The sequence below is a fragment of the Mandrillus leucophaeus genome, unplaced genomic scaffold (assembly GCF_000951045.1).
Source record: "Mandrillus leucophaeus isolate KB7577 unplaced genomic scaffold, Mleu.le_1.0 Scaffold1342, whole genome shotgun sequence".
Classification (NCBI taxonomy): Eukaryota; Metazoa; Chordata; class Mammalia; order Primates; family Cercopithecidae; genus Mandrillus; species Mandrillus leucophaeus.
This window is the reverse complement of record NW_012101302.1, coordinates 40,611-58,802: the sequence shown is the minus strand read 5'-3', so window position 1 is coordinate 58,802 and position 18,192 is coordinate 40,611. Positions and strand designations below refer to the sequence as shown.

The window sequence follows — 18,192 nt, the reverse complement described above, 5'->3', positions numbered from 1 at the left end:
ATCCTTGGTTCTCCTATAAGCAGAGCCTGAGCCAAAAGCTTACATATGTAAATTTGGGAAGTGATCCCAGGAAACAGTGGCAAAATGAAACAAGACAGGCCTATTAACGACATATTCATTGAGTTAGCCAAAACGTAGGCACTAGTGCTAGATCTTGAGGGAACTTATGACAAGTCTTAGGAAATATGTGTTCTACAGTGAGCAGGTCTATGCAGCCTATCCCCAAAGACTGAGGGTGCTGAGATGCCAAAGAAAGAGGCCGACAAATCCATTGTGTCAGAAAGAAACATTTAATAGGGACTTATGCACAGAAGCCATGTCTCAGGCAGTGACGAGACAGTGGATCCCCGCAGTTACCCCCGACCCAGGGCTTATATGACATAGAGAAAAGGGTTTACATGCTTCAGAAGGAACATGTGAGACACTGAAGTCAACTCCTCAGGGAAAGGCAAGAATGCTGTTTGCAACACAGCCTATAATTTGCCAGGATTTACAGTGAGTGTGTGTTCTTTTAATAGGTAAAAGTAGAAATCTCAGAGGCATTCCTGGAACTGGTTATCAGAAGTCAACATGGTTGATTAGCATCCAAGATGGAAGTTATCCTCACACTGTGCCTCTGAATTTCTTTGAGGAGGGGATGGGGTAGCCCCACACCTCTTCTGGGTTGTACATACCCCAGTGCTAGGCAGTTCCTGCAGCTGTTGAGAAGCCCAGGGGCAGGAAGTGAGCCGTCCCCAGAGCAAGAGGCAAGGTTCAGCCCTACTTGAAAGTGGTTACCACAGCAGTGACTTTAGTATGAAGGCCAAGAGGCTTTGAAGTGACACACACGAGGTCTCAAACACTGCTCTTATAAATGGCCTGTGTGTCCTAATGCCATCAGAAGTGATAAAGTTGGTGCTAGGATGTGGGTAATCCTAGCATTTTGGCAGACCAAAGTGGGCAGATCCCTTGAGTCCAGGAGTTTCAGATCAGCCTAAGCAACATGGTGAAACCCCATCTCTACACAAAGTTTTTAAAAAATTAGCCAGGGCAGGGTGGTGCCTGGAGTCTCAGCTACTCAGGTGGCTGAGGTGGGAGAATAGCTTGAGCCCAGGAGGTGGAGGGTGCAGTGAACTGAGATCATACCACTGTGCTCCAGCCTGGGCAACAGCGCAAGACTCTGTCTCAAAAGTAGTAATAATAATAATTCACTACGATGACCCTGACAATAGTTTCTAATCTCACGAGGTAAGTTACAGTTTGGTATACTTTAGATTACATTTTTTTAAATGATAAATATTTCGATTTATTTAGAAAAACTAACTGATATAGAATACTAAATTCCTTATAAACATACACAGTGTCATTTTGTGTACACATGTGAAGCTTTTTTGCCATTTTTACAGAATAGTAAAGGGCAGAAGACAGGAAAATGAGGAGATGAAGATACTCCAAAAGAACATGAATGAATTTGGAAACAAATGCTAGACTGGTGTGGTCCAGTCCATGCTGTATTGTCCTTAACTCACTGAACCTCCCTGGTTTTTCCAATGAAAGATAAGCTCCAAAGTTTATTTCAGCTATAAAAGTTTCATTCTTGGGAAAAAAAAAAATCCACGTCAAATCCAGAAACCTAAGCCAGGGGAAACTGACTAGCTCAGTGAAGCCACATTCAAGTAGAAGCAGCAAGACTGAACCTTAAATCTCCTAATTCCCAGGGAGGTTTTTTCTGAATCAGCTAAATGAAGTCTTAAAAGACTGGGAGTTTTTTTCTGAATCAGTTACACGAAGTCTTAAAAAAGGTTACTTAGGGGACTGGGTGCATGTTATTCAACTCTCAGCAAATAAGCCCTATGGTCCACAAAGCTATACACCAGTTCTCTTACGAATTTAGCTTCCATTTCCCAATAGGTAAAAGAAACATATTGAACACAAGGACACTTAGAAGCTAATGGCCATTTCTAGATTTGTCTGGAATGAAATCTCCTTGGTATTGTCAATATTTTAAGGCACTAAATGGATACTACCACTTGCTAGGAAGCCAAAAGGAACATGAAAAGTGACTAGAGATTAAAGATTAAACCAGTTTACTTAACAAGGCTTCAGGAGAGAAGCTAAAGCAGTGTTTACGTAACTGGATTTGGGGCCATCTGGATCAAAATCACGTGGGCTCCGTGTTAAAAATACAGATTTCTGGCCCGTTTATAAGTCTCTAGGAAAGGACTAATCTGCATCTTTTAGCAACCCACCAGGCGATTCTCAAAAAGTCTAAAGTTTGAGAACCACTGGTAGATAACTGAGAAAATGCAGAAGGCAGACAGGGAAAGAACAAAGCCAAATAAAGAATGGAAGGGAAATAACTTGTTACAATAGGGTGGCTGAGGAAAAGAAGGATGCAGTACATAACTAAGGTACTGCTTTGGTTTTCTTTAAATCTCTGTGTAACAAAAGTTAAGGCCACTAGAGAAGCTTAATAACCTAATTCTAGTAAAGGAGAACAGTGGAAAGATACCTACCTCAAACTTCACATCATTATTTGAAAATACTCAAGACGTACTCCCTCAGAGCAACAGTATGAGCAACATCCCCTATCAGATGACAGCATTGACACCAAATTATATATGTTCTAGCCTCATTCCTGGGTCTACTTTGTGTCTCCTAACCTGATATTTTCATTTTATTTTCTCTACCTGTTACCCTGTTATATTTCATATGTAACCATAAACCACCTTATATCCTTTTTGTAAAAAGATTTATTTGGAATCAATCACTGGTAGCCAAATAAATACAATTAAAACCGCCTGGAGAACTCCAAACGCACTTCAGTATGAGATAAGCTGAGCAAATGAAGAGAAATAATGGTTGTAACCAGTCCCTGGTAATACAAGCAGTGGCAAACCTTGATGATCAATTCCAACTTACAAGACAGCGTAACTGTCAGGAGCTACAAACCAGTATTCAGAGGTGGACCTATGTACAATGTAACCAATTAAGGCCAAAGTGACCTTTCAGGTGTTTCCTTGCTATCCCCCACCCTCCCTCCTCACTTACCTCAAGACACAATGGTTTTTGCAAACGATTATTAAATTGCCCAGTAAGTCATAAAATTACTCAGTTTTTCAGAGACTTACTAGCCTCAAGGAATTACATCTGCTTCTCAAGGGTAGGCTGTGGCAGATTTTTCATATTAACACCTGGCATGTAGTTGAAACCAAAAAGAAATACTTGTTGATGAAATGACACAGTGCTACTTTATATGTAGACTGAACTGAACTGAACTCCTGTGCAATGCTGCACAAAAGCAGCTCCTCTGTGAGTCCAGGTGGTACTTCCAGATCTTAGCAGTTCTACTTAGAACACTGAACTAGCCTTGTTAATCACTTAAAATTCTCACATATGAACACCTAAACTCCCATTAAAGCAAAAATATCATCAATGTCATCTGTCTCCTTAATGGTTCCTGATGTACTGTTTTTATTTATTTGCATCACTGTCAACGAATCAGTTTCATTTTCATGGATGCCTCTAAGATTTTCATGCATCATTTTCTCCTTAGTTTGTATGACAGGCATTGAAACTCCACTATTCAAGAGCTGCTTACTGTTAGGGTAGAGATCAGTTCTATGCACAGTACAGTGTGAGAGTCTCCACTTAGCACTGGTATCTGCAGCAGTCTTCCGAGTCCTTTGAGAGAACTGCTGAATTTCCCTTAAAAGAGTCGACTGCAACTTTCTCTGTGGTTTACTTTGTCTCCGTAAAAATTTATTCTGTGATCTTCTCTGTCTCAGATGATGCTTTGAAGTTGTGATACCTGAGCCACGAAGAAGGTGGTTGCAAATAGACGTTTTGATGCACTCTAGTTTCTTTGGCAAACTTTAAAAGACAGAGAGAGGAAAAATCAGGGCTTAAGATGCAGAAAAACATTCTTTACCAACTGAAAAGGAAAATACACAATTTATCTACAAGTCCTATGCCTGTGTACAATCCCAGAACCACATTGAAAAACGTTTCACCCCCAAGTCTGTTTTTTCAGAGCACAAATGCCCTGATTGAAGTGTAGACAAATGTGTCCCCATTTTGCTTTCAAACTCTCAAAAGTACAGCCGCTAGCAATTCACTGAATGGTGAGATAGCCCTGTACTTTTAGCGCATTTCCCTCATAACTGCTAAATCTGTTCATAATGTAATGAGTAGACATGAGGAAACATCACAAATGAAAAAATCTGCCAGTACATATTAATCTGAATCTGGATAATCAGCTTCATGCTGTAGCAGGAAATGAACAAGGAAAAAGGAATAAAGGCTAAGAGAAGTTTATAAAAGAATGTGAAGACAGGGCTTCTGGCCTAGACACACTGACAGCCTTAAGCTACCCTAATTATGATTCCTATGTCATCTTCAAGTTTGGAAATTCAGAAATCAAACAGCTGATCATTTTAGGTGTTTTGCTTCCACACAGGGTACACTGCCACAAGGTTCATCAGTGCCTTACTGAATTGTTTCACTATTTGTGATAGATTTTAAAAGATGAGCATGGATATAAAACTTTGAGGAAGCCCATTATAATAAATCATGATCTTTGCTTCCAAACCATTTTCTTATCTTACTATAAACAGTGGCTTTTAAGTGGGAAGAAGGTGGGTGTACTTCAGAGTTGAAAGGAAAACAGAGGGCCTGAACTGAGTTCCACATCTAATGCCTTGAGCAAAATCCTCCATTTACCCATCTATGAAATGGGAATAATACTGTCTACCTCACAGTGTTATTATGGGCATTAAATAAATTATGAAGTTTACTACAAATATATTAATGAAACAGCAAAACAGGGCAGTATATGAAGAAGCACCATATCTGGTGAGTACTGAGTAATAGTTTAACCAATAAACACCAGTTTGCCACTCTTCTCATTAACTTTTAGTTGTTACCTCTGCCTCATCTACCCTTGATTTTAAACCCAATTTTAAACAGAATGCTTCTCTCCATCTCAGGCTGTGTTTCCAGCCATAGGACTTTTAGATTATTACACACCTTTAGGGGACCCATCTCAATGTAAAAACCCCTCAAGCACTTTATTTTTCCTGTCGCTTTTAATCAAAATGTATTACAAAACCCTCACTGTATACTAATTTTTTTCTGAAACAGGAATATATTTTCTATAAACTTCAAAAGAAAATTTAACAACATTTTTAATATGTGCTTCCTCCCCAGGAACTAATTTTAAATCCCTGAATAGCTCTATAACTATGGATAAGAAATTATGGGGCATGCACAGGATATTTCTTAAAGAATACAATAAAAAACAAATCAGAAAATTGCCTCTGTGAAGGTGGAATAGGCTCTTAATACCTATTTGTGTTTGAAATCATTACCACTAAGCCCTGAAGTGTCTAATGTCTAACTTCATGTAATACTTCATGCAATACTGGTTCACAAGCAAAGATAAGCACCCTTAAACAGTTCTGAATATAAAAATCACAGAAAAGAAATATATAGAGTCCAGCTGATACAAACAGTACAAGACCCCAGCAGTCGTGGGTCAGCCTCATGGGAGGCAGGCACCTTCTGCTTCTGCTCTCATGCCCTTATCCCACTGCACTGCGCTGAAGCTATCTGCAGAACGGCTGCTTTTCCAGAAGACCCTGAGCTCCCTGAAGACCAAGTCATGTCTTTATGCAGTTGTATCCTCAGGCTCAGCACACCAGACATTCTTAACGGTTCCTGAATGAGCAGATGGAAATGATGAAGAGCATAAATGACTGAGGTCCAATTCACCTGTTTATCTTCTTTCTCCAATGATATAGTTTTGCTCTCTTACAACAAAAGCAGCAAATGGAACTGCAGTTTGAGTACATCCCAATTTAGCCCCACTGCGGCTGCTGGACATCACATTTTAAAGAAAAGTGACCTGAATATACACTTTTACTCATAACGACAACGGAAAAAGTAAAGGAACATAATTTTTGCAATATACCTACCTAGTACCTTGAGCTTCCAGATGTTTAAGCCGGTTGCTTTTAAGAAGTTTGTTACCCAGAAAAATGGCCTGAGCCTTGAGTTTTTTGCTCCTGCACCATACAACTGCCATCTGGATTTCTTCAGAAAGTTGTGTGAAGGACTCAGCCTCTCGGAATCTTTGCACAAAACTTTTGGCATGAGAAGCTCCTATCACTTTCTCAGAAGAATCCTTGGTTGTCTTTAATCTGGATTGAGAACATTTAAAATCAAAGCTGGTCTCCTGAAACGTGAAAACATGAGAAAAATATATTGGACATGTTACCGGCGTGTAATTATATGACAACAGGGAAAGTTAGCTTATAATCGAAATTTAAAAATTAGAATTATCAGTCCCTAAATGCTTGAAGTGATGGATACCCCATTTACCCTGTGATTATTATGCACTGTATGCCTGTAACAAAATATCTTATGTACCCCATAAATATATATGCCTGCTACGTACCCACAAAAACTAAAAATTAAAAAAATAACTTGTCAGTCTTCAAGGAAATTTTTTTGCTCAATAAGCTTTCCTTATGTCTTTAAAAACTGAATTTTTCTCCACTGCTCCAAATACAAGTTGTTTTGTTCCCCCTCTGTACCAGGACAGGTCCCATCTGCAGCTGAGTTAGACTGACATAGGAAAGCTAACATAAATATTCTAACACACATATCTCACATACACAACAATAAAACCCCACATGATTAAATACTGGTCAAAGCCTAATTGCAGAGGGTTGGGGATCACTGGAAGGCCCCTCTCCTCTATACCAACAGAATATCACAATTCGTTTTTCACTTATTTCCATATCCTGAGCAAACCTCCTCAATTTAGAAATGTTTCTGAAAACAGGGAAAATATGGGGCCCTGCAGAGCGCCCAGCAGAATAAGACCATTAATCAGTTAATGCCTGCTGAGTATCTGTTAAAAATGCTCAACCGAGCAACACTTCCAATTCTACTTCAACCATGTCTGACAAGGCAACTTTACTTCTTCAACCCCTTCTTTCTATACCAAGTCGCATTTGGATTTTACTAACGTTTTCTATTTCTTTATGAAAATATGCTGCCTACGAGATGATCTGCTCTATCATTCATTCAAAGCTTACCTTCTTCCAAATTTCTTACACTCAAAAGGCACTTTTACAGAAGTAAAAAAAGTTTTAACATAAATATTCTATGTTTGGTGACCCATGTCAATAGTTTATGTTTGGTGATCAACAGAAGTAGTTTACTTTAAAAGCTAAGCAAGTTAGTGCTATTTGCTAAAAATATAGTAGCAATTAGTCTTGAATAAGAGGGATCCTGACCCACCAACTTCAAAGCCAGTCACCTACAAACAGGGGCACAGGCTGCAGAAGTTTCAAGGCTCACAAAGCACCATAGTTCTTGAGATACTGTTGAAAAACTATTCTGGGGACTGGTGAATGGTAAAGAAGACAGACTATGAAACCATACTGCCTGCATTCAAATCGCAGCTCTGCCATTTATTCACTATGTGGCCAAGTTTCTTGGCCTTTCTATGCCTCAATTTCCCCATCTGAAATATGAAAATGGTAATAAGCATGCCCACCTCACAGAGCTTTTGTGATATAATTACATGACTTCGTGCATATAAAAGCACTTAGAACAATGCCTGGCACAGAAAGTATTACTCCTCACTCTGAATTCATGAATTAGACACAACATCAATGGAAGCTGGAGTCCTTAAGAGTTCAAGAAAGTATGCTTAAGAATTCTTAAATAAAAGAAGTAAACTAACCCATGAAAAATATCAGAAGTAAAGACATTTTGCAAAGACAGGGTTAAAAACAGAAAGTCAAGTTACTGAGTAAAACAGTAATGCTGATGTACTTATATGCTGCTAGGTCCAGAACAAACAGAATTTACAGACATTAATCAATCATGTTAAAACTTGAACCTCAACAAGAGTAAAGGAATAGCTTCATGACAAAACGATGAGGATGATGATCAAAATGACAGTAGCTAATAACATCTAACTCCAATTAAATGCTTACCATGCCCCAGACTGCCGAACGCTTTACATGCATTAAAACTAGCACAACCCTATGAGGCACATATTACTATTACAAAATAGAGGAACGGAGAGATCAGGAAACTCACAGAAGGTCACACAGCTAGTACCAAAGCCAGGATTCAAACCAACCATCTGACTGCAAAGCCGATACTCTTAAGCTGCAGTACAATCCATACTTAACAACAGATCTTACAGTTACTTTAAAATTCTAGAGAAACTCCTACTAAAATATTTCTGAAGGTACTCTATTAACTGAATTAACTAGATGTATTAAAAATCCCCTGCCTCTATTCATTCAGAAGCACACACTGACAACTAAGAAGGCACTAAGCTTAGAGCTGGGGATAAAATGAGAAGATTCAATCTCTGCCCTTGGTAAAAAGCATCCTCTACAAATTAGCAGAAATCATAAGCTAAATTTAATGAAGCCAGACAAACCTGAGTAGCTTTGTGTTTCAGCTGGTTGCAGAAAGCCCTCACATCAAATTCTGATGACTTTTCTGTGGAGGTGGAAAAATTGCAGATACAAAACCTTAGGCATACTATTTTCAAATCTACAACAAATTCTTAAGTGCATGACATTTCTTGCCAAATTACCACAAAATAAATAAAGGAATAAAGCAAGCAAATAACTAGGAAGCAATTACAGAAACAAGTAACTTAAAGTACTCAAGCTTAGAAAGCACAGGTATTATCATACCTCTCTATAGATAATGTAAGTCAAAATTAAGATGTGAGATGTTGAATTTCCTTCTATGCAATGCCTATTACTTTCAAAAGGTTTCCTTTTTTTGTTTGTTTGTTTTACTAGAGTATGTGCTGTATCAAAGCAAATTACCTTTGAAGACTCTCTTATTCTTTACTGGCTGTCCAAGATCCACTTTATTCTGTACATTGATCTTTATTTGTTTAGCTTTTTTGGAAATTCCAAGTAAGGTTTCTTCACTGGCTTTTGGTGACTGCTCATTCATTAAAAACAGTTTATTTAGCAATTTAGTTACTCCTTTAGCTGCAAAAGCTGTAGACATTTTTTTCTTAAAGGCTTCAAAATATGGCTGTCCTAAAAATTCAGTGATATCAGAAGGGAAGGTAAAATCTTTGAAGTAAGGCATTGGTTGAAGCCTAGAGACCTCTTGAAGCAATCCAAACAAAGGCTCATATAACAAAATCAACCTTTTTAAAACACCTTTATAGAGAACCCTAGAGAAAGAAATAGGAGCTCATTAATTAACCAGTAATTACAATTTGCAGATTACATAATAAACTGCAAGACTGAAAGCTGAAAATAAAGGGCTATCAAGGTCCTCCAGTACAGATAAAAAATACTATGGTGCACACTTGCAAACAGCCAGATTAGTCCATCCCAACAGAAAAATCCAAGTATAAAATGTTACTCAAAAAACTGTAGGATAGTCTACCAGGAAAAAAATATACATATTCAAAAAGTACTACATGGAGAAATGTACAAAAGGATGCATATCAAAGTCTTAAGTGTAGTAGATGTTGAGATTTTAGGCAAATATCAGGTTCTTCACATTTTTCTTTTTAAATTTTTTAAAACAGGCATGTATTATAATCAGCAAAAATTAAAGCTATTTTCATTACAGAAAAGAGTATCAAAGGTTTAGCATTTTAAAATAATGATTAGTAATCAGTTACCTCTGATTCTCTGAGTAGAATAATTATAATCATAATAAAACAATAGGAAATAGTATTTGAGATATCCAGGTTAAGATATCAAAGCAAAGTTTTCAATCTCTAAACACAGACACTTTTTTTCTTTTCCCCATCCAATGTTTTCTTATATTCTTATTAGAGCTAATAATCTTAATTGCTTGAAATGGCCCAAAACAGGCCTTCTTACAGATACGGACAAATTCTAATTATCCATCAGATCAGTTTCACAATATGTACTGAGAGACACGCAAAAGAATGTCTCTTAGTTAGCAAATATTACCAGCATACATCAACCAAATATGCTCAAAAAAGCAGTGGTGTTTGAGATGGAAGAAAAGAGGCTAGTACATAAGTCAAAAACTGCATTTATCATTGCCATTAAAAATTAGAAACCAAGTGACAGAAAGAATCAAGTGATATAGCCAGCCCAGGAATAGCATCATTTTAAATGGCCTGTTGTAATACGACTACTGCTAACAATTTTTTATTACTGCAATTCCCTGTCGTAGGCATTAGTTTTTTTAATGTTCAATAAAAGCCCACTGATGTTTCACTACAACCTACCATGACCCAGATTTCAATGTGACACCAGTCACTCCCAATTTTTTTAGTTGTTCAGTGTTGGGCTGATCTCGTGGATTGAGATACAAAGCCTACTCCTTTGACATAGCCATTAGCACTCAGCTTCCCAATCTACCCCCAAAAAACTCTGATCAAATCAAGACAGAGAATATCTGCACCTCCCGTAACCCCATAGGAAAATAAGTTTGAAAACTACTAATAAGAAATCCAGGCTGAAAAGAGATGAGAAAGAAATGAAGGATGTCAGAGGTGTGTACATACCATAATCTGCTCACCAGCCCAACCATCACAAGGTTTAAAATAATGAACTCTTGCAAACCTAGATGTTTCACAGTCAAACTGGAAAATCAATTTAAGGTAGAAAACAAAATCAAAGTAATGTGGGTTTTGTAAGTTACAATCATGAATTAAGAAATATATTGGAAGTAAAGAGAATTTTCTTAAAGGTATTAAAGCCTTAAAACACGTTCTATTTAAGAATTTAAATCTTTAAAATATGGTAATAAATACTCTGCTAGAGCTCCCATTATTAAATTTAGTTCTTAAAGTTTAGTTTCTAAGATTAAGAATTTCTAGCTGTCAATGCTCTTAGGATAATACATGCTGAACAGTTGACAGGCAGTCTCTGGCAATGGCTGCATCAGGCAATTCCTGAGAAAAGAAGGCCAAGAAGCGAAGGTTAAGAATTCCTGTAGATTGTAACTCCTACAGAGTGTTAGCTTTCAAATAAAAATACTGTCAAAAATATCCAAACAATTCCAGTTCAAACGAAGGTGTATTTAAGATATTCAAGGATACAGAAATGTTTTGCTGCAGCAGTCCAACAAGCGGAGCAACAACTTGCAGGCTCCCAACACCTTCATCAACACCAACTCCACCACTGGCTGACTGGGGACAACACACACTTTGGTAGTTAAGGGCTGATTTTCACTTGAAAAAAATAGAAAAAGTGATTACTTTCACTTAAAAAAAAAAAAGTGTGTTTTTTTTTTTTTACATTTACCAGTTAAAGCATATGACAAAGGACTGAAATAAAGAGATGCATAGAGCAAGGTATGGCAGAAGCACAGAGTTTCCACGTCCTCCCTGGGCAACCCTTCACATGTTCAGTTATCTGCAGGCTCCCTTTACTTTCATTTTTAAGTATAAAGCATTTCTATAGCAGTTTTCAAGTGAAGACTTGCTTTAAGTTCAATGTGAGATAAAGTTATGCGCAATAACAGCCCTCTGATGTTTTAATATAATCTACCACGACCCAGATTTCAACGTCACACCAGTCACTCCCACAGATCAATAACAGAAGAGTACCACAAACACCAGGTGCCCCATATTAAAACAAAATTTATACAGCTGAGGTATAATTGGTTATATTCCAACACCAAGCATAGAGAAATCCAAAGGGAGATCACAAGACATTGAGTTCCCAGCCCACCACATCACAAAGCAACTGGACCACTTACTTGGAAGAAAACAACTCAAACAGGTCTTGAATTGAACCCTCCAAATTCATGTTTTTCAAACGCTTTAAACATTGCTCAACCTGAAAGAAGAAGAGCAGCTCAAATTCATGTGTATGTAATGCAGACAGGGTCACTGATTATGACCAGGAAGCAAACAGTTCTAGATATTCAAAGAATGGAACTATGCTAAATATCACAGAATACCTTATTTTTTTTCAGGGTTGAGAAATCCAAAGTGCAAGCAATTGTTTCTGGTTACAAATTTGGAATTTATCCAGCCAAACACATTTTTAAAATCAAGTGACTCCTAAGAAATCAGTATATGCCACAATGAGCTTGATGTTATAAAGGGGACAAAAGCAAGTACAGGTTATTCTCAAGATTATAATTTTGCCGAGACAGCATGATTTTTATTTTTTTAGAGACAGAGTCTCACTCTGTCACCCAGGCTGCAGTGCAGTGGCGCGATCTCTGCTCATTGCAAGCTCTGCCTCCTGGGTTCACTCCACTCTCCTGCCTCAGCCTCCCAAGTAGCTGGGCCTACAGGTGCCCGCCACCACACCCGGCTAATTTTCTGTATTTTTAGTAGAGACAGGGTTTCACTGTGTTAGCCAGGATGGTCTCGATCTCCTGACCAAGACCATCCTGAGAGACCCACCTTGGCCTCTCAAAGTGCTGGGATTATAGGCATGAGCCACCGCACCCGGCCGACAACACAATTTTTAATAGTGAAACTATTAAAACAATATAGCAAATTATTAACTACTAAATTTCAACAGTCTATAAAGTACCACAGAGATGAGGAAAACGATTGGCTTCAATCACTGAACAAATACATTCTTTGAGTAGATGAAGCTTGTCCTTATGTTCCTCTGCATCTTCTCTCTTCCTCCCTTCTCTCTCTTGAATTTTTTGCCCTTTTGTTTCCTTTTGAACCACAGTTCACTTACTATGTTTTCCAAGTGCTTTACCATCTTGGTTTGTCAATATCTCCCTCAAAGGATGGTGTCCACACTTGAAAACTGAAAAAGATAGGAGCTGACACCAAAGAATTCAAGGATTGTTCCCTCCGTTGTTCTGAAAACCGTTGTTAAAACAGAATCCATAACCTTGGTTCAATTTCTAGAAGCTCTGGCAAGATACTCTCATTGCCAGTATCAACGCCCATCCAAATTTTTTTATCTGTCTAGATGCAGTCCCATGCTGCGCTTTGTGTGGTATTCCTGAGGACTACAGAATTCCTACAGCATTCTGTACAATGCATGGCTCTTACCTTTTTTTAAAAAAAAAATAAAAGATGCTATTGAGTGCTTACTGAACACTGTTCTAAGAACTGGATTATAGCGGTAAACAAAAGGGACAAAATACATTGCCCCTGTGGAGCTTACACTATAGCTGCGAGAGAAAGGCAGTCAATAAATGGCAGGTGGTGTTAAGTGCTATGAAGAAAAATAAGGCAGAGAGGAAGTGCTGAGAAGACTGCAATTTTAAATAGGGTCTGTTTTTATTTCAGCATTTAATTAAATATTTTACATGTCTTCCTATCTTTACTTCTAGATTTTTAGCAACTAGAGATACAGAAGTTTCTAATACCATTTTATCTCCCAGCATGCCCTACATGTACTCCACAGAACAGGAATCAAAACTATTTTCTGTGTTCCACTTAGGGGAATGTTTAGAGACAGGCCGAGTCTAGTACTTACATGAAAGTTCTCTGTAACTGTGAAATGTTAAGCAGTTGTAAGACAGTAGAAGTGGTAATAGCAGCTGCAGCAGTAACATAAGGATAAAATATGTTTCCCACCTCAGGGATCACACAGAATATAAAATATATACACAAATAACTTTACCACAACACAGACTATATTAAATACTATAAGAGAAGTACAAAGAGGAGGCCCAAATAGCTAAGAATTAAAAAAAAAAAAAAAAAAAAAAACAACAACTTCAGTAATAATCACAAAAATATAACAAAATGAGAGTACTACAACATAGATTATCACTGCCAGGACTTAGAGGATAGGAAGGCCTTTAACAGGCAGACATGGAAAGGCTGGGCATTCTAAACATACAGGACCAGGTAAGCAGACTCAGAAGTAGGAACACACACAGTGAGCATGCAGGTTTGTTAAGAGTCTAGGTTGGCTGGAATATGACCTATCTGAACGTGAGAGAGAAGCCTGAACTAAGAAGACTGAAAAGGCCAGATCACAGATCTTGTAAGGCAAACTAAGAAGTTTGGTCTTTTTTTTTGTTTGTTTGAGACAGAGTCTTGCTCTCTCCCCCAGTCTGGAGTACAGTGGCACGATCTCAGCTCACTGCAAGCTCCACCTCCCAGGTTCACGCCATTCTCCTGCCTCAGCCTCCCGAGTAGCTGGGACTACAGGCACTCGCCACCACGCCCAGCTAATTTTTTGCATTTTTTAGTAGAGATGGGTTTTCACCGTGTTAGCCAGGATGGTCTCCATCTCCTGACCTCGTGATCCACCCGCTTCGGTCTCCAAAGTGCTGGGATGACAGGCGTGAGCCACCGCGCCCAGCCAGAAGTTTGGTCTTTACTCAGGACACAATGGAGAACCACTAAAAATCAAAGTTGTATTTTCAGATGATTAACCTAGTTTTAATATTTAGAATATGCCAGAGCTTAGGAAAAGCTGAAAGAGAAACCATCAGTTATGACAGTAAGACAACTAAAATTTGACGAGGTCTAAGAGGAAAATGGCAGCCAGAACTGAAGAGGGCACCAGATGCAGAGGAAGTTTTGTCTTACTGACCGCCTGGATGGGAGAGCTACATAAAAGAGAGAGACTAGAGAATAGCTTTTTTATGACGGGGTGATTATTCACAACCCAGAAGCTGGAAGGAAAAATACATTCACTGGGAGGGTTAGTAAGCTTGCTTTTGGATTAAAAAGACTCCGAAAAAGATAAAAGCTACCCTAGAATGGAAAATTTAGGGAAAGACCATGATCCCAGATCTTTCATTGATGAAATCTTCACGCTGTTTGCTTTAAGTACTAGGGGTGGAAAACTAACTAGAAAGCATGCATCTATAAGGTTAGAGACTATGTCCATCTTTTTCACTACTCTATACACAGCACTAAGCAGAGTGCCTGGCACACAGAAAGTTCAAAAACACTTGCAAGGTAGCCCTGTCACACAATGGATAGCCTTCTGAACTTCTAGAAAATACTTGCGGAATTAAGTGAATGAATGAATGAATGAGCATATCAGGAAGCCAGCTTAAAAGAGGCTCTACTCTATGGTGTAGCCCCTGAGCTGGAGGGTCCAATTTTGTGTTAAGCTCCAGACATTACATGAAACCAGCTTACATCACAACTTGCTATGTATCCATTTACTCTAACATACCACCAATTAGATTATGTACCCCATAATAAGTAGACAAGTTTGTTTTTTTTTTTTTTTTAATTTCAGCATTTTGATTATGCCCAGGGAACTGTTTCTTAATGTCCAACATTTTGTCTTGCTCAACTCACTTTATCTTTGCACTGGGCAAAGGCACTGTTGTTATAGATTGTATATAATGAAGAAAATGTTTACTTGCCCATTAGAAACAAGACTGGGAAAGAATTAATCTAAACATACTTCTTTTCTAACAAAAATTACTTTTTGAAATGCTGAAATGCTTTCAGGAAAAAAAAGAAAGCGTACATGTAACTGTGGGCTATCAGCCTATAAAACACAAGTAATTTACTGAGATTTCCACAAGATTTCCATAAATAGCAAAATAGTAAGTGGCAGTGTGCTCTACATTTTCAAGTGAACAGGCTGGGTCTCATCTACCGGGCTTCCTCACCTGTTTGAGGGCCAAATGGGGTTTGTGGCGGCCCATTCTGTTGTGATTGCTGTAAAGGACGGCACATAACACATCTGTTTCTGCATCTAAGGTTTGGCTCTTCAGTGACAGTGTGACGAGATGGCATTCTTTAATTACAGCTGCAATGCAAAGGTCTGAAACAGAGATATTTAATAAGATTTAGTACATATTTCTACATTAAGTATGTTATATTAAAAACACACTGAAAAAAAGCATCTTCCCTTATTTGTTTTAAAGGAATCAAAAACAAATGTAATCTGTCTCAACTGTAAGAACATAAGGATTCCAAGTATAAGAGAAGTTGAAAAATGGTAACAGATGATATAAAGTCCAGGAAATCATTAAGAGAACATCTGTTAAACGAGAAGTTGTATCTTTACATTGCATTTTATCATGGTTTAATAATCTTTCATATGAATACTTTGCTGTCAGTCATTTGGTGTACACTTACGCCTCATGTGTACACTTACGCCCCCACCTTGGAGGTGGGGCACATGTCACTACAAGTGTAATAATTCTCCAACTCCCCATGTTGCTATTCCCAAAAGCAAGACAGAATGAATAAATTCACAGTCTTCAAAATCAAGGCTTCTGTGTTTGGATATCACTTTAAGAGAGACACAAACATATTCAGAAAAGAAAAACCACCACAGTAACTGGAAATCGTATTATTTGATGAACGCCTGACGGAACACCCGGTGCTCATCAGCAGATGCTTCCTAGTCTGAAAATCTGTAGTAGTCCGTAAGATGCAGTTCATGTGTTATTCATGGCTCTAAAGGCAGCACTAGCATTCCAGGTGGAAGTAAACGCTGGTTGCTACCTAACAAGAATTTTCTTACTGTCCCAACAACTCTCTGAAGACAGAATGGGCTGCCTCAGGGATGGGTAGTGAGTTACTGAATTTCCCATACCTAATAGGAATTGTTAAAGAATTTCTGAATAGAGAAAGAGGGAAGATTAATCTGTCAAGTGTGTAGGACGGACAGATGGGATAATCTGTGAAGTGTGTAGGATGGATATATGGGAAAGGGGATGTGATGATCTAAATCAAGCTTGTCCAATCCGCCTTATTGTGTTGTTCTGCTTTGTTTTAGGCTTTTTGCAGCTTAAAGTCATGGTTTTTAGTTTGTCTCTAGTGAAAACAGGGATGAGGAAAGGGCTTTGCCAGCCCAACCTGAAACAAAGAACCCATGACTGACTGTATTCTCCCACTTGGGCCCCCGCGCTACGTATGTAACATTCGTAACAGCTACCATTCGAATGTCCATTTACCATGCCAGGCAGTGTTCCAAATGCTTTCTCTACATTATCAACTCTTTCATCCCCCTAAAACAGTCCTATGAGGAAGGTACTACTTTTATCTCCATTTGAAAGTGAGATCAGTGAGGCACAGAAAGGTTCAGTAACTCTCTCAAGCTCCAGCAAAGGGTAGAGCTAGTATTCAAACCCAAACAACCTGGCTCCTGCGCCAGGCTCCTATCTACTATATGCCCTTCACCCTAACAAATACCATCCATTTAGGTGGTAAAACACTGTCGTTTACAGAGCACTGTCTCCTACATTAATTACATCGTTAGATATTCCCGACGCCCCTGTGAGTAGGAGGAGGACTAGCTCCATTTCACAGATAAGCAGATAGCGGTCCGAAAAGATCGCAGTTTGAGTCCCAGTGCTTAGGTGACGTCAACCGCTTCTCGGGGGCAGGGGTCAGGAAAAAGACGGAAAGGGGAAACGGACGGAAGGGTAAACAAGACTCCCAAGACCCGGGTGAACAAGGGTTCCCAGGGAGCACTGTTCCCAGGCACCAGCTGAGCCCACCTCTCTCCGCCTCCTCAGCGCACGGCTGAGCCTTAGTCCTTCATCTCTCCAGCCAAGCCCTGCATTAGCACAGTTGGTTCAATGAAGGACTGCTAAGCCAGAGGCCCTACGAGCTACACCAGTAAAGTGCTGGCACCGCTCGACCCCTACGTGCCCCGCGCCCTCTCCCAGCGTCCCCCGGGCCCGGGAAGTCCCGGTACCGCCCCCGCCACGTACGCCGGCCCGGCCTGGCTGCCTCCTCCGGAAACGTTCCCCCATCCTCGCCCGGCGCCTCACTCACCAAGGGTCGCGCCGGGGTTCTGCACTGTCATTGCGGTGCGGCTCCCTGCCTTAGGAATTCTCACACGGTTCCAAGGTTCCGGGCCCTGCGGTAACCCAGCCATCTTGCGAGGCGGGTAGATCTAGGAAAGGCGGAGCTACGCGAGAGCACGTCTAGCGACCGGAGGTGGGGCGATGGGACCTAGTCCAGGCCTGAAGGGAGCAGGGGGCGGGGCTCGGGCGGGGCCAGGAGCCGGGCGGGAGGCGGCCTTCACGGAGTAAACGCGTGGGACTGGGAAGGACCCCGTAATCTGTACATTGGTTACCAGTACGTGGCCGCGTAGAATCATGGGAGAAAAAAAGCGCCATCCCAATACTAACCAACAGAATCTCTGAGAATGGGGTGAGGAATCTGCATTTTGTTTAAACTTCACGCAGGGGATTCGGAAGCACAACCAAGTTTGGAACTATTAAATACTTCCAGGCATTTTACAAATATGGAAAATGAGGCCCGGAGGTGAGTTGGTGCTTTTACCCCCAACTCTG

At 39.6% G+C, this 18,192-nt stretch overlaps 1 protein-coding gene across 3 annotated transcripts; it reads right to left on the bottom strand.

Moving 5' to 3' along the window:
- Positions 1-2,715: 2,715 nt before the first annotated feature.
- Positions 2,716-17,988, bottom strand: LOC105534394 (chromosome unknown open reading frame, human C3orf17). Of its 3 annotated transcripts, XM_011973097.1 has the most exons (9): positions 17,669-17,966; positions 15,547-15,701; positions 11,731-11,810; positions 11,069-11,200; positions 10,532-10,609; positions 8,850-9,211; positions 8,450-8,511; positions 5,955-6,214; positions 2,716-3,852 (listed from the first exon to the last, which is right to left on the bottom strand). In XM_011973097.1, the coding sequence occupies exons 1-9, from the start codon at positions 17,769-17,771 to the stop codon at positions 3,384-3,386; spliced, it is 1,701 nt and encodes a 566-aa protein (XP_011828487.1). In that variant the 5' UTR covers positions 17,772-17,966; the 3' UTR covers positions 2,716-3,383. The 3 variants fall into 3 exon arrangements, with proteins under 3 accessions (XP_011828487.1, XP_011828488.1, XP_011828489.1); XM_011973098.1 differs by lacking the exon at positions 15,547-15,701 and having other exon boundaries at positions 17,669-17,988; XM_011973099.1 differs by lacking the exon at positions 15,547-15,701 and having other exon boundaries at positions 11,069-11,158; positions 17,669-17,784.
- Between the last annotated feature and the right edge of the window lie 204 nt (positions 17,989-18,192).

What these genes read in the sequence shown, in the direction of transcription:
- LOC105534394 (XM_011973097.1), bottom strand. Translation starts at nt 17,771, where the DNA reads ATGGCTGGGTTACCGCAGGGCCCGGAACCTTGGAACCGTGTGAGAATT. An exon ending in TGCTGCAGCAAAACATTTCT is followed by an intron (nt 10,610 to 11,068) that starts GTATCCTTGAAT and finishes TTGATTTTCCAG; the next exon opens with TTTGACTGTGAAACATCTAG. An exon ending in GAATAAGAGAGTCTTCAAAG is followed by an intron (nt 8,512 to 8,849) that starts GTAATTTGCTTT and finishes CCACCTCCACAG; the next exon opens with AAAAGTCATCAGAATTTGAT.